Genomic DNA, 15,597 nt, shown 5'->3' on the forward strand with positions numbered 1-15,597 from the left:
TCTCCTGGTGGAGCTGACTGGTCCCAGTTTGATAGGATGTGCTCCCCCCTCTCACTATGAAACACATCTCTATTAGTCCTTTGATTTATAGGATGAAAGAACCTGATCAAGACTCAATATTGTTCCAGCATTTATGTCTGAATTCATCTTTCAGTTTAAACATGATTCTTGTTTCTAATCAACAATATTCACATTAAGTCTGTAACTATATGACTGTCTGAGGTTTAAGTGTTAAACATCTCCAATAATAAACTCACAACCTGCTGCTGTTAATGTGACTAACAGCTGGCACACAAACACATCATCACGCTTTAGTTTTCTTACATTTCCTCTGAACTTCTGAAGTTTATTCCTTTATCTTTGGAGTGGTCGCTCTTCAGGGACACCCAGCTGGGCACTGTGGACTCTGCTCTGTCCTCGTCCATCCTGAGGAAACATCAGAAATAGTGATGAGACTGTGATGAAGGTAAATAATCTGTAGAGGTTGGAGTTCAATAATCCCAATTCACTGCATTTTTATCAAACAGGAACATTCTGGATAACAACTGAATCAATAAATCAATGATGTCTCTGTATAATTTTCATGTTTTCAGAGTTTAAGCTGCTTTTTTTAACTGTTCCCTGCAGTGAGAAAAGAACTGGCACCTTTTCCAGCCCCTCATCCTGCAGCACGGAATGTTCTCTAAAGTTCTTTCCAGAGCAAACGTCTCTGCACTTGCAGCAACATGTTGTAGTCATGGATCCGTGAGGAGAACCGGATACAGGAAACGCCCCGACTTTGATGCCAAAAACCCAACTGGTGGCCAACGGTGGTCCGGCAACGACGGGGACGCTGGTCCATCGGGCCCACAACACTGGTTTTCCACAGGCCAACATGGTGAAAGGACTGTCTTCAGCTCAGCCACTAAATTATCTGGTGCTACATAAACATACTAGTCAGGACTTTTTAACTTCCCTCCTTTGTTCCCCTCTTCAATTATTTCTATGATCCAAGTCCTCAAAGATCACTGCTCTATTTAAAATAGATGAAAGAAATGACACCCACTCCTGCATTTCTTTCACAGTGGTTCCACAACATAGAACAATAAACCACTGTGAGAAGACGTGCAACATGAACCCAAAATCCTGTTGGTGTCCTGTGATCCTGTGTGGATTTAGTTATTTAGTTTATTGTCTTAAATTGGTCCGGCTGAGAGATGCTAACTTGCCCACGATTAGATGTTGTTTGACAGGTAATACCAAAATATCCAGCTGTAACCTGGACTGTTGAACAGCTCTAATAACTCTAAGAGCTTTTCACCTGTCACAAAAAAGTTTTAAAATGTTGTTAATACCTGTTAAGACTCTCTAACAACGTTAACAGCACAATACTCACTTTACACTCACCTTGTCGCTCTTCCTGCTTCGTCTGAACAGAATACTTTCACTTTTAAAACCTAATCAACAGCTTTATGGCGTATATATTACTACCATTAAAGCATTCTGGGAGGGTTTAAAGTTCTTTTAGGATCAGTAGCAAAGAGCAGAAAAATAAACTAAACTTCACTTAGAAAGACGATTAGACTATAACTAAAGCCAGACTATGAGAAAGTTAAATAAGACCTCTTCATTTATAATGCATAATGATGTTTTGAAAATGATGTTTTAAAACTAAATATGAAGTCTCATTGATTCAAATCTTGATTTTATCTCCAAACACAACTGTCAATTCTTTTCAATAATGCTCTTCGTTTCCACTCACCTTGTCGGTCTTCAGTCTTCCTTAGTCTGAAAGGAATACTTTCTGGTTTGTTGGGTTCCCAGTTTCTGGGACCGTTGTTGCTGGTGTCTACCTGCAGGGGGCGTGGAGGAGCCGCTCATCAGCCACAGCTGGCCCCGCAGACACACGCACCTGCGGTCTCTCTTCAATCTCCCGTTAGATTTAAGGACAGAACTCCCGTCTGCCAGCGGCGGAGTGTTTTCGGCCTCATCACCAAACCCTGACTTCTGTGGCTTGACTATTTTTGAGAGTTTTCCTCGCGGACTTGTTTTGGACTCAGTCGAGGTCTCTCCGCGTCTCTGTGAACGCGGACCGAACTGGACTCGATTAAATGACTCCCCTGGAAACATTTTTAAACTCCAAGTGGCGCCACTAACTGTTTTGGAAGTTTTATTCCAGCGGACTATAAACAGAATTACGACGGCAACTAGGACTGAACCAGGATCCTAGGAACTCAAAGCAAACCAAGGACACCCACCCACGTCGAAAACGAAAAGATCGACCCTGGGAAGAAAGCTACAAACACAAGCATCAGCAGGTAAGAGCCCTCCACCACATGTTTTATTCACACAGGACAGCATCTACACGCAGGGATGGACCTGAGACTGGCTCCACCTTCACATACAGGTACACACACAATACATCCCTCTCCACGACACCACAGGACAGAACACAACGCCCAACACACTCCATCCCACTCAATCACCCACCAGACCCAGACACTAGACACACTAGCAAACAATATTTCAAACTGATACAAGCAATACATCACAAAGAAATCATGGACATTGCACTCACTACTGACACACTCCCGTTAGGTATGAATAGACAAGTACATAGACTCACAGACTTCATCAAACCTTCCACTCCAACAATAGACACACGCAACAAGATCCAGGAAAACACTAACCAGTGGATGAAAAACACCATTTCTATACTCCATCAACATTACGCAAACACAATCAGGTCCATATCTCTATCACCTTTTAACACAATAGCAGCCCAAATAGCCACCGGTTGGGCCCATAAACGCTATGGCCCAAGACTCACGGCCACTTCATTACAAACATTTCATACACTTTGCCAGGACAGCCAAGAAGCAACCATCATCACCACTTCTCTACAACCCCAAGCTACAACCAACAACTCACCAACCCATGCCTTAGCCACCATCCCGGAAGTGGTTGAAGAAAACCTCTCACCACGACCAATTCCTTCACATCACCCTCCACACACTGTTGAAATAGCAACGTCATCCACCCACACAGTCAGTAAAGGCCCCAGGAAAACACCGGCCTTCTTTCCACTATTCACCGCGCAACCTACATCACGTCCTAAGATCCCTCCCGACACACTGACATCACCTTCAGAACTCTCCCATAACGATTCTCCGGACCCATCCACCCTAAACCTTACGGCCAAGCGGGTCACCTGGGGGCCTCCTCCACCTAAGGAAGACCCAGTTCCTGCCATTGTACCCGTCCCCCCTACAAGTTCCCTCACTACTGAACAACCTGGTAAAATTATTTCCACCACACCCAAGTTACCCACAATAGCTACAGATACCCACCACCCCATCACCCAGCCGACCACACAGGATCACAATTTAATCACACATAGTTTTCACTCCAATGTCTCTGTCTCTCTCCCAGATAAGATCCTCCCCTCTTCCCCACAGCTACCTTCCGCTGGTGCCCAGGTGGATCTGACTGAGCTAGGGATCCCATCACAATGCAGGCCGAAGCAGGCCAAAATGATGACCAGGGTGCCAAAAGTCGATGCTGACTGCCAGACCACCCTATCTGAGCCTCCTACCTCCCCACAAACATCGGGGGAGTCTGCATTGTTGGCTCATCAGCCCCAGAGCACCAGCACATCCATTGACCCAAACCTAACTTACCCTTCTTCCCCTCTGTTCCCCTCATCCCCTTCAGTTACTTCTCCAGAGCCAAGTGACAGTTGGCCATCTGTATTTCCTAGCCCGTCTCAACCCTCAACACTTCCCACCTTTAGGCCAAATTACCATTTAGCTAGACCCAACCACAAAATCCAGGACTGGGTCTTCAAAAGCAATCACAGTTTCCTCATCCTGGGTGACTCCAACGTTGACCACTTCCCCGAACACACCAATCCAGACTTACAAATAGACAGCTACCCCGGAGCAAATGCTTACCATTTCCTCAAAGTCTGTGAAAATTCCCCCCCCCCAACCCGAATACCGAGATCGTAATCTTTGCCATAGGCATTAACAACAGAGACCAGGACCCAAGCAAAACCACAATCAAGCAACTAAGGAGATTATTCCGTGCTGCTAAGCGGACCTTTCCCAATGCAGCAGCCTACTTTCCCATCCTCAACTACTCATCCCAGTTAACACAGACACAACAGGACAATTTGGAACTTATCAACGAAACCATGACAACACATTACCAAACACTGCCGGAAATCCCAAACCACCTCTTCATTACAGAAAAAGACAACATCACTTGGACCCCCTATACAGCAAGACTCATATTTGCTAGCTGGCGCGGACAACTTCTCCCTGAAACCCCCGTAATTTAATTTTGCACTGAGCACAGATTCTAATCTCAAACCCTAACCCAATCTCCATCTCCAACCCTACCCTAACCCTAACCCTAACCCCAACCCCTAACCCCTAACCCCTAACCCCTAACCCCTAACCCCTAACCCCAACCCCTAACCCCAACCCTAACCCTCTCCCTACCTTCCCCCCAACCCTAACCCTAACCCCAACCCTAATTCTTGCCCCAACCCTAATTCTTGCCCCAACCCCAAGGTCAATCCTAACCACATATCTACTTGCCATTCCACCAAAGTCTTCTCTAACTGGGCGACCCAACTCTCTCCCCTATCCTGTCCGGAACTTCTCGAGCCCTGGCTAATAGCTTCCCCCCCCCCCCCCCCGGGGGGGCCCTCACCCTCCGCACTCCCCTGCTTTCCCGATCAGTAGGCCAGTGCAAAAAAAGTTTTATCCCAAACCCTGAATCCTAACCCTAACCCAACCCCAACCCCTAACCCCTAACCCCAACCCTAACCCCAACCCTAACCCTCTCCCTAACCCTACCTTCCCCCCAACCCTAACCCTAACCCCAACCCTAATTCTTGCCCCAACCCCAAGGTCAATCCTAACCACATATCTACTTGCCATTCCACCAAAGTCTTCTCTAACTGGGCGATCCTACTCTCTCCCCTATCCTGTCCGGAACTTCTCGAGCCCTGGCTAATAGCTCCCCCCCCCCCCCCCCCCCCGGGGGGGCCCTCACCCTCCGCACTCCCCTGCTTTCCCCGATCAGTAGGCCAGTGCAAAAAAAGTTTTATCCCAAACCCTGAATCCTAACCCTAACCCAACCCTAACCCTCACTCCAACCCTAACCCTAACCCTAACCCTAACCCGTCCTGGTTACTTCAGCAGGGAGGCTCAGGGAACCTTCTCCCAGCTGCCCCTCAGCTCAGGTGGAGCACTGAGGTGCAGCAGGGTGAGATGGCAGCAAAGATCCAGCTCATTTTGGGGCTGTTTGAAGGTTCTCCAGCCTGACTGGGGGGCCCAGAGAAGGCTCCTGAGGTGGCCTTTACTGACTCCTTCAGGAGGCGAGTCCCTCCACACTGTCCATTGATTTACCCTAACCCATACCCGAACCCTAACTCCAACCCTAACCCTAATACTAACCCTAACTCCAACCCTAGCTCCAACCCTAACCCTAATACTAACCCTAATACAACCCTAACCCTAATGCTAACCTTAACCCTAACTCCAACCCTAATCCCAACCCTAATGCTAATGCTAACTTTGATGCTAAAGCTAAACCCTAACTCAGACCCTAATCCCAACCCTAATGCTAATGTTAACCTTGATGCTAACCCTAACCCTAACTCCAACGCTAACCCTAACTGCAACCCTAACCCTAACTCTAACCATAACCCTAACCATAACCCTAATACTAACCCTAAACCTAATGCTAACCTTAACCCTAACTCCAACCTAACCCTAATACTAACCCTAACCCTAACCCTAACCATAACCCTAATACTAACCCTAAACCTAATGCTAACCTTAACCCTAACTCCAACCCTAATCCCAACCCTAATGCTAATGCTAACTTTGATGCTAATGCTAACCCTAACTCAGACCCTAATCCCAACCCTAATGCTAATGTTAACCTTGATGCTAACCCTAACCCTAACCCTCACTCCAACCCTAAGCCTAACCCTAACTCCAACCCCTAACCCTAACCCAAACCTTAACCCTAACTCCAACCCTAACCCTAACCCTAACCCTAACCCTAACTCCAACCCTAACTCCAACGCTAACCCTAACTCCCAACGCTAACCCTAACTCCAACGCTAACCCTAACTGCAACTCTAAACCCTAACTCCAACCCTAACTCCAACCCTAACCCTAACTGTAAACCCTAACCCTAACCCTAAACCCTAACCCTAACCCTAACCCTAACTCCAACCCCAACCCTAACCCTTCTGGTTACTTCAGCAGGGAGGCTCAGGGAACCTTCTCCCAGCTGCCCCTCAGCTCAGGTGGAGCACTGAGGTGCAGCAGGGTGAGATGGCAGCAAAGATCCAGCTCATTTTGGGCTGTTTGAAGGTTCTCCAGCCTGACTGGGGGGCCCAGAAAAGGCTCCTGAGGTGGCCTTTACTGACTCCTTCAGGAGGCGAGTCCCTCCACACTGTCCATTGATTTACCCTAACCCAAACCCTAACCCTAATACTAACCCTAACCCTAACCCTAACTCCAACCCTAACTCCAACCCTAACCCTAATACTAACCCTAACCCTAACCCTAACTCCAACCCTAACCCAACTCCAACCCTAACCCTAACCCTAACCCTAACCCAACTCCAACCCTAACCCTAATACTAACCCTAACCCTAACCCTAACCCTAACCCTAATGCTAACCCTAACCCTAACTCCAACCCTAACCCTAATACTAACCCTAACCCTAATGCTAACCCTAACCCTAACCTTAACCCATCTTCCTCTTGATAAACACTCCTTTCCCCCAGGCAGAGCCCAGGAAGAGCCACCTGTCGATCACCTGTCCATCACCTGCACAGATATAATTTGCATGTGTCTCATCTTAAGAGGAATTATTTCAATTTTTATTCTAAAAAAACAGCAGATTTTTTCTAGTCTTGAGCGTCTAGCAGCCCACATTCTATTATATATAATATCTAAATTATCCACTGAATCTGTTCAAGCGAAAACTTTAAATAACCACCAGCAATCGGCTATTTTCAACCTGGCAGCGCGCCTCCTGGTGGAGAGCGTAGTAATGACAGGAGCGCGCCTGGTTACTATGGACACCGTCAGCTGAGGGCCAGTAGATGGCGCGAAAGTGTCGTTCCCGGGAATCTAAGCTCCCACTTCTGCGCATGCGCGAACGTACTTGCGTTTATAACGAGACCGCAGCACTTGGCGCGTGCGGTTACTATTTTATCATTTATTTTTTATTTTTTATTCACGCGACTGTAAATTTATGACCGCCGCTGCTCTCTTCTGATATTTAAATGCATTTTCATATAAGCTGTTTTTCATAAATTCGTAGTTATCATACGACACACACACACACAAAACCCCCAAATATGCAATAGAAACAATGTACCAATAAAAGAAAGAATAAAACATGCTTCACTGACTCGCCTGCATGGGAAATATGAATACATACATAAATAAGCAATACATACGTAGTAGAGTATAAAGAGCAACAAAACTCTTAATTCTTACATCTGTACTCTTTACTTTCTTTCTTTCTTGTTTTTACATGTACTTATATATTGATTTATATTTTCTTTTAACTACCGGTATTTACTCTTTTTTCATATTTTCTATTCTGCCTGGCCAGAGAAAGGTCCCATTTTGATATTTTGCTGGACCACTTTTAGCTTTGATTACAGACACAACGTTGTAACAACGTCACAGATTTGTTTTCTTCCGGTGTTGCATTAATTTCCCACCAATATCTTGTATTGATGATGGGGCAGTTGGACCAATAAGCCCAACTTCTCCAGCACACACCAACGGTCCTCAGTGGGGTTGAGGGCAGGACTCTGTGGTGGCTGATCCAAGTGTGAAAATGCTGTCTCATCATCTCTGAACCACAATCTGACCCTGCTGAACCCTGGAGTTGTCCTCTTAGAATATGCCCGTGCCATCAGGGAAGAAACCCTCCACTGATGGAAGAACCTGGTCTTTAAGTATCTTCAGGTTGACTTCATTCTTTGGACCCATAATGTGGCTGAACCTGGACCTGCAGCAGTCCCAGGACAGAAATCTCCTTAATGTATCTGTGCAGGCATGGAAGACAATTGGAATAATAAGCATAGATAACCTGTATGTCTGTGTGAATGAATTGTAGTTCCAGGGCAAAATACCTAGTAAATGATTGAGGTGTAGCATTATTTGAACTAGGTCATAGAACTATTAATCATTATCGTCTGAACTACAGGCAGACGTGTGTATCAATGATCGGAATTATCACCATAATGACTCCAGCACAAACCCTGTGAAAATATACAAAAGTTTAATTTAAATATCAGCATGAAAAACATGCTATCCTATAATAGCTTATAGCGTGCAAATTTTATTGTGCAGGATCACACGTTAAGAGGCCACAGTGGTGAAACCAACTGCAACAATCTCGCTAATTAACCTCCATCAATTTGAAACACTTACTTAACCCTTAATTGTCTGGAGAATGTCAATACTCACAAAGATTGTGAGAATACCATTAATGAGTATTCTAAAATACACTCCCGTATCACCCGCGGCATGACGAGCAAAGCTCTCCAATCACCATTTATCTCCTCGGTTTCTATTAGTCCAAAAACACACCGATCCAGAGTATGAAGCCCGGTGGGCGAGGAAAAGGGAAGCAAAGCCACATTTATAAGGTAAACGTTCCTATTAAAGGCTAAATCTCAGGCTGGAATTAACCATCGAAAAAGTGCATCACAGATATTCACTGATGGGCAGGCACAGCTTCTTCCTCTGGAAAACAATCACACGTAATACTTTATGGCTTAAAAGGTGGTCCATTCAGAATCTGGCCCCACACAGGCTCCGTGCTCCTGGGGCCCTCTGGTTTAACGTGTCCTTGGGTATCTGATCCTGTCGGGACACCAGTTGAATTGCTGGTGCACATGGAATATGATGGGATGTCAAAGAAATTAGAAAAGCATTGGCACTTTGTTAAATGCTACTTAAAGATGTGTTGCACATCCCTCTATGGAAACCACTGTCCTCCGCACTGGGACAGTCCAAACACGACGCCCATCCCAGACCCGGAAAAAAAGGAACCAGGCACGGGGTTTTAACGTAGGCTAGGATGTGACATCATCCAAGCGTGACGGACAAACCTCGTGACAGGAATGGAGTCGTGGCTAACCTCAAACTACTGTAGTGATGTGTAACTGTGCAGAGTGCAAAGCTGAGCACTTGGGAAGAATGACACTGGGAAAAGGAATGAATGCATCCAGGGAACGCCACGGTCTAGAACGTTCCATCAGCCTTTCACTGGATATGCAAGATGTCGCTCTCCTTCAGCCCAAAGCGGGCCTTGTATTTCTCAAAGAGGCTCAGCAGGGACTTGATGTACATCTCGTGATAGAGATCGACCATCTCCGCTGTGGGATCCTCAATCTTTGGCACTGTGATTGGCTCTCCAACTGAAACAGAAAGGGAGACAGTTTGGAACAACGCGCCATCTATCTGCCGGCCAGTGGTTCTCCCCCCTAAAGGACTTCCTGTGTCGGGGCACGTGGGCCAAAAGGCAAACTCACCTATGGTTGTGATGGGCTTGCAGAAAGGCACGATGCCCCAGGAGCTGCTGCAGAAAAGGCCGCAGCCATGAAACAGACAGGGGGCGAAGCCTAAGATCTTCTGCAGCCGCTTTTGCCACATCCTCCAGTAGCTGCCCTCCTCAAAAATCACCTGCTTGTAGACGTCGTTCTCTCCAAACGAATACACTGGAACCAGGTCAGACCTGAGGACAGAGCCAGACATTACTCCCATTTCCCATCCCATGCTGCCTAGAATGGGAAACACCAGAGGAGTGGAGGCTGAAGCCATGCAACAATAATACTGTTGATAGTCAATTTCCCAAACAGTTATTAAAACCTGCATAAAAACCCTGTAAACCTGACATCCAAAGAGGTTTTTGAGCTGAAACAACAGCTCTGATGGAACGCAAACCTGTTATGAAGGAAGTTATGCCTTCATGTCTCTTCTAGTAAGCTATAAGCTCATTTCAAGTCTGTTAAAAGAGCAAACTGGGGCCCATTCAGGCCCTCCCTCAGAGAACTACATATTTAATAAAAGATTAGCTAAGGCGCTCTTTGTTTTCTGCTCTTATTACCGTAGTAATAATCTGGGATTGATCCGTTTGTCTGAGTCACCGTTAGCTCCTGCTTCTGAAAAGCCTCAGCGTAACGTGTGAAGGTTACTCACCCTTTCTGCAAGGCCAACCTCACGAAGCCTTTACGGTTTTTCAGTGTGACGGAATTCATGCCCGGAGCACACTGAAGAGACTCGGCCGCTCCGCCGATGACAATGATCACGGCGTTTCCTGTCCCATTCTGGGACAGCAGGTAGTCAATAGAGTTCTTGTTGACGGGGCAGATACCTGACGACAGCACAAGGGTGAAGGACGGATTTGATTAGGAACCTCCTGCAGAATCCTGCAGCTGATCTTGGCAACCAAACCAAGCTGGTTAGGGGGTCGGGCCCTGGGCCCTAGAGACCACCTGCTCTTAATATGAGTAAAGGAACTGATGCAGCCTCCGAGTGTAATTAGGTTTAAAGCAGCTAATAACAGTCAGTCAGGGTACCTACAGTGTACTGGAAAGGTGGACTTTGTCTATTTGTTCAAATACTGTATAAGTATAGAATCACTCAACTGAACCTTCTAAACTGCTCCATTTTTAACTCACTGGACTCTTATTTCAAAATATTTTTAGAATGTTTGCACATTTGGCTCATTTTAAAAGAAGCTCCCATCATTTTGATCCCATTTTTATCTGATATAGACGAGCTACATTTCTCAGATCAAAGTCTGATTAAAGGATGGAGCTTAATATGCTTGAGGGGAACTTATCTCGTGGAGTGGTGGTTACAAAACAGCAGGACAAAGACTTTCATTACTCAGTAAAAAATAGAAAGCTTGCAGCCAACAGGACAGTTAAATCTGCTTTAATCAGTATAATCAGCAGCTGCAAGTAAACAAAAGCGGTATCGCTGTTCAAGAGGACAAAAGTCCACCTTGCTTACAGATAAAGCGTTATCAAAAGGGACCAAGACTCCACGGCCCGACAGTGGACCTTACCTCCAGACATCAGGTAGTCCCGAAGGACGGGCAGGCGGAAGTTTCCTGCCAGCGTTGCTAAGGAGGGCCTGATCCCCGGAAACTTCTTGGAGAAGCCTGTGGCCTCTGTGCCAAAGTTGCAAAATGCCCCAAAACAAAAGATGCCGTGGGGATGGTAGCCAAATATGTAGTTCCGGTTGGGCAGCAGGTTGTGGGTTTTAATAAGCTGAAAGAGAGCAGTGTACTACTGAGGGGGTTGTAGGGAAGGAAATGATGTTGCTTCCTTCCTCCAGCAATCAAACCATCAACAATCAAGCCACCAAGTGATCTGAGATCTGCTCAGTTCAGGTGTAAAGTGGAGGCAGAAGAGTGGAGCTCTGGCTGAACGCTAGCCTCTGTGCTCTGCTGGTAGAAAAGAGGCTGTGAGGATCGGGTCCTGATGCCCAACCCCCCCTCCACCCCACAGTAAGGGATCCGTTTGACCTTGGAAGATATTCAACCTGTGATGGAGTCTGCACTGGAGATAAACCACAGCGTGCACACAAAGGCTCCTCCAGGCACCTGCAAACACACCAGTTGCGTAATGCTCTCAGAGAAGGAGCTTCTGCTCGTGCTACGCTGGCAGATGTGGACACATCTGGGTGTTGCCTGCATTAAAGGCTCGCACACGTCGCTCCTGACGCATGAACGCTTGCCCAAGGTCAACGTTCATCCAGCTCTTTTCATAGCCGTCATTACCCTCCAACTGGACTTTGACAAATCTGCTTCCAACTCGTGTTGGGAACAACCACGCACCACACTCAGCTGATGTCCTGTCAGATACCGTCTCAAAGATGGACAAAACAAAACGCTCACTCTCTTCGCCACGTTCCACCGTGAGCTCAAACTACAACAACGTCTCACCGCTGAGGTCCACCAATAAATACATCAGTTATCTTACGTGTGATTGCTTTCTGAACACAGCAGACATGGGAGCCAGCTGAAGTGTCACAAACAAGGGCTTTAACCCACAAACGCAAACAACCAGCAGGTCGATACCAGGACCAAAGTCCAGCTGCAGACAGTGAGGCGCTCTTCTGAACCACTCGTCTCATCAGGCCTCGCTGTGTCCTCGGTAAATAAACCTTTGACATCGCAAATGTAACTGACCTGGCAGCTGTGAGGACTGTAAGGAAACAAGCAAACACATGTTCAGTCCTGTCTCCAACAGCTCTGCTCTTGGTTTCTGTCATGGCTGTCCTCACACGACTGTCCTCACGTGTCTTTCCCTACATGTTTGTCCCTGCATGTTTGTACCTGCCTGTCTGTCCCTGCTTGGCTGTCCTCACACGACTGTCCTCACATCTGTCCCTACATGTTTGTCCCTGCATGTCTGTCCCTGCTTGGCTGTCCTCACATGGCAGTCCTCACGTTTGTCCCTGTATGTCGGTTTCTGCTTGGCTGTCCTCACACGACTGTCCCCACATCTGTCCCTACATGTTTGTCCCTGTATGTCTGTTTCTGCTTGGCTGTCCTCACACGACTGTCCCCACATCTGTCCCTACATGTTTGTCCCTGCATGTCTGTCCCTGCTTGGCTGTCCTCACATGGCAGTCCTCACGTTTGTCCCTGTATGTCGGTTTCTGCTTGGCTGTCCTCACACGACTGTCCCCACATCTGTCCCTACATGTTTGTCCCTGTATGTCTGTTTCTGCTTGGCTGTCCTCACACGACTGTCCCCACATCTGTCCCTACATGTTTGTCCCTGCATGTCTGTCCCTGCTTGGCTGTCCTCACATGGCAGTCCTCACGTTTGTCCCTGTATGTCGGTTTCTGCTTGGCTGTCCTCACACGACTGTCCCCACATCTGTCCCCACATGTTTGTCCCTGCATGTCTGTCCCTGCTTGGCTGTCCACACATGGCAGTCCTCACGTTTGTCCCTGTATGTCGGTTTCTGCTTGGCTGTCCTCACACGACTGTCCCCACATCTGTCCCTACATGTTTGTCCCTGTATGTCTGTTTGTGCTTGGCTGTCCTCACATGGCAGTCCTCACATTTGTCCCTGCATGTCTTTCCCAGCTTGGCTGTCCCTGCATGGCTGTCCAACAGTATGAGGTACAGCCTTGGGCCTTTTGCTGTCACATAACTGTCCTTTGAGCCAGGGATGTGGTGCAGGAGACCAGAATACAAAACCATGGAGTGTTGTCCAATGGTTTGGACATGGTATGGACTCCATACCAGGTTCAGTTTCTAAAGCTCATCTATGTTAGACAGGAACTCCAGCAGAAACTGTCTCTAACAACAATGAATGCATGCAAGCGTCACAGCCGTACTGTCCCAGAAAGCTGGCAGTTTAACTTACCCTGATTGGAAAGTAGTCTCTAAAATAAGTCCACACAGTCCAACTTCTCACCCAGGAGGACCTCCTGCCCCCTGAGAAGAATTACAGAAGAGTCATTAGTAAAAAGGCACCCAGAGCCTGTGTGTACGTATTCATCTGCTGCCACACTAATGACACTTTTCAACAAGCATTATTCACAATGGTAGGTTGAGCCAACACTAAGGAACCAGTAACCAGCCGGTCCAGTGGAACCAGCATGAGAAAAGGTTGGACTTCCTGTGCTGCACTTGCCTTGCTTTGGTGTGTTCCAGTCGAGGATGAGCCATGTGGTGTAAATGGCAGCGATGAGCCAGCAGTCGGTGCAGAAGATGTAAAGCAGCAGCACGCTGCAAACGGCGCCTGTGGTCACAGGTCATGTGGTCAGTCAACACTTTCAGCCTCAAGTTAGAATATTGTGAGACAGACCAGGAAGGTGTTCGACTACGAGCTACATCCTCGAGGACTCTCGGTTTTTTACAGCTTAAGAGAAAAGCACAGTCAGACCTCCCTCCTCACCCAAGGCTAAGAAGGTGATGACCCACTGCAGCACAGAGAAGACCTGAAGATGTTTCTCCATCTTGGATCTGCGGGGCCAGAACGCCGATGGCCGGTTCTGCAGAGCAGAGAGGATGCCGGATCCAGTGCCTGGAGTCAAGAGAGGAGGAATCATGTAGAAACCATGGTGCTAAAGCAGCCCCTGCTAGAGCTGATCAAACAGAGACGTCCCAAGATCTAAACGACCCTTCACAGCCTCCTCAGCAGCAGCCACACAGAGCGACTACCTCAGGGGCGACTAAAGCTACTCAGGCTCACACTGCTGGAAGCCAATCAGCAGAAAGATCTACAGCACTAAAATAGCCCAGGAGCAGGATTTACCTGTGAACTATCATGTTATGGCTCCTTAAAGGCCTAAACTGCTAATGAGCTAATCATGGATGCAACAGTTGCCTGGCTGGAGAGAGAGAGAAAGAGAGAGGGGGGAGGTGTGAGAAAGAGAGGGAGAGAGGTCCGGATGGAGAGAGTTAAACATCAAAGTTGAATCGAACGTGTTTCGATCATTAAACTTCACAGCTGAATCACTTTGAACTTCATTTCTTCGGTGGTAAGACAACAATTCTGATTCTGCTCTCATTTCCAACTATTAAACCAGGTCAAGCGCAGCATCTCCGCCTTTATTCGGTCATTTATTCGATCCTTTCATCCCTTCTCCAGTGTCTAATTCCTCTGAAAGTTCTTCCCAAACGGGCAGCTGACCGGTACCTTTGAGGACGCCGGAGTAGGCGGCCAGGATGGTCTTCATGGCTGGAGGGGGCGCAGAGGCGGCCGGCAGCGAGCTGGGGGGGGCGTCCAGCCGGTCGCGGAGGTCCACTCGCGTCCCTGTGAGGCGCTTCTGAAGGCAGCAGAAGCATCTAACGCTGCGGGGCTCCAGAGGCGCTGATCCACCGAGGCTGCCGCTGCTGGGCGCCTTTTAAGGACGCCGTCACGTGGCCGCGCGCCGCACGCACGTTGACCGTCGCTGTTGTTTGCTCGCTCAAACTCACCTTCAAACTTTCCTCCGCCCAAAAGGCTGTTTTCCAACTTGTGGTGCAGAAGCCGATTATTCCTTTAAACTTTGCATCTTTTTGTGCTCGTTTAAAAAAGGCCGTGGGTGACGTCACGACCATTCTTCACATATTTACGTGTTTTTGGGATTTCACTGCGCAAATAAACCCAATAAGTCCGAGAAGATCTGAGATTCCGGACTCAAGGAGTCCACATTCCACCTAAAATATACCTCAACATTTTCACCACCTTGCCTCGCAACATTTTTTTCTACGATCTCTTTTATTTTGAGATTTTTGCTTCCTACAGTTTTCACACATTAAGTTAATGTCGAAATCAAACGTTCAGTAGCGCATTCGCATTTGTCAAAGCAGTTTACTCTCCTTGTTGCTTTTTTCTTGAGCAATTTATCCCGCCGGGCTCCCAAGGAGGCTGCAGGAGTATATATCCACCTATAGGAGCATATATCCATCTCTAGGAGCATATATACATCTATGGGAGCATACATCCATCTCTAGGAGCATCTATCCATCTATGGGAGCATATATCCATCTCTAGGAGCATATATCCATCTATAGGAGCATATATCCATCTCTAGGAGCAT

At 47.4% G+C, this 15,597-nt stretch overlaps 1 protein-coding gene and 1 long non-coding RNA gene across 2 annotated transcripts; both read right to left on the minus strand.

Moving 5' to 3' along the window:
• On the minus strand, positions 1-1,769 carry LOC115252702 (uncharacterized). The gene is made up of 3 exons (XR_003891023.1): positions 1,742-1,769; positions 325-426; positions 1-54 (listed from the first exon to the last, which is right to left on the minus strand). It is a non-coding gene; the product is annotated as an uncharacterized lncRNA (long non-coding RNA).
• A 6,522-nt stretch (positions 1,770-8,291) lies between these two features.
• On the minus strand, positions 8,292-14,918 carry dgat2 (diacylglycerol O-acyltransferase 2). The gene is made up of 8 exons (XM_003970711.3): positions 14,712-14,918; positions 13,968-14,096; positions 13,704-13,811; positions 13,434-13,504; positions 11,113-11,317; positions 10,239-10,413; positions 9,572-9,774; positions 8,292-9,457 (listed from the first exon to the last, which is right to left on the minus strand). The coding sequence occupies exons 1-8, from the start codon at positions 14,749-14,751 to the stop codon at positions 9,303-9,305; spliced, it is 1,086 nt and encodes a 361-aa protein (XP_003970760.3). The 5' UTR covers positions 14,752-14,918; the 3' UTR covers positions 8,292-9,302.
• Between the last annotated feature and the right edge of the window lie 679 nt (positions 14,919-15,597).

The sequence above is a fragment of the Takifugu rubripes genome, chromosome 15, assembly GCF_901000725.2.
Source record: "Takifugu rubripes chromosome 15, fTakRub1.2, whole genome shotgun sequence".
Classification (NCBI taxonomy): domain Eukaryota; kingdom Metazoa; phylum Chordata; class Actinopteri; order Tetraodontiformes; family Tetraodontidae; genus Takifugu; species Takifugu rubripes.

Excerpts from the sequence above, each read along its gene's own strand:
- dgat2 (XM_003970711.3), bottom strand. The coding sequence starts at position 14,751 with ATGAAGACCATCCTGGCCGCCTACTCCGGCGTCCTCAAAG. Across the intron at positions 13,812-13,967 it reads CATCACCTTCTTAGCCTTGG|GCGCCGTTTGCAGCGTGCTG; the intron begins GTGAGGAGGGAG and ends CTGTGACCACAG. Across the intron at positions 10,414-11,112 it reads GGACTACCTGATGTCTGGAG|GTATCTGCCCCGTCAACAAG; the intron begins GTAAGGTCCACT and ends TGCTGTCGTCAG.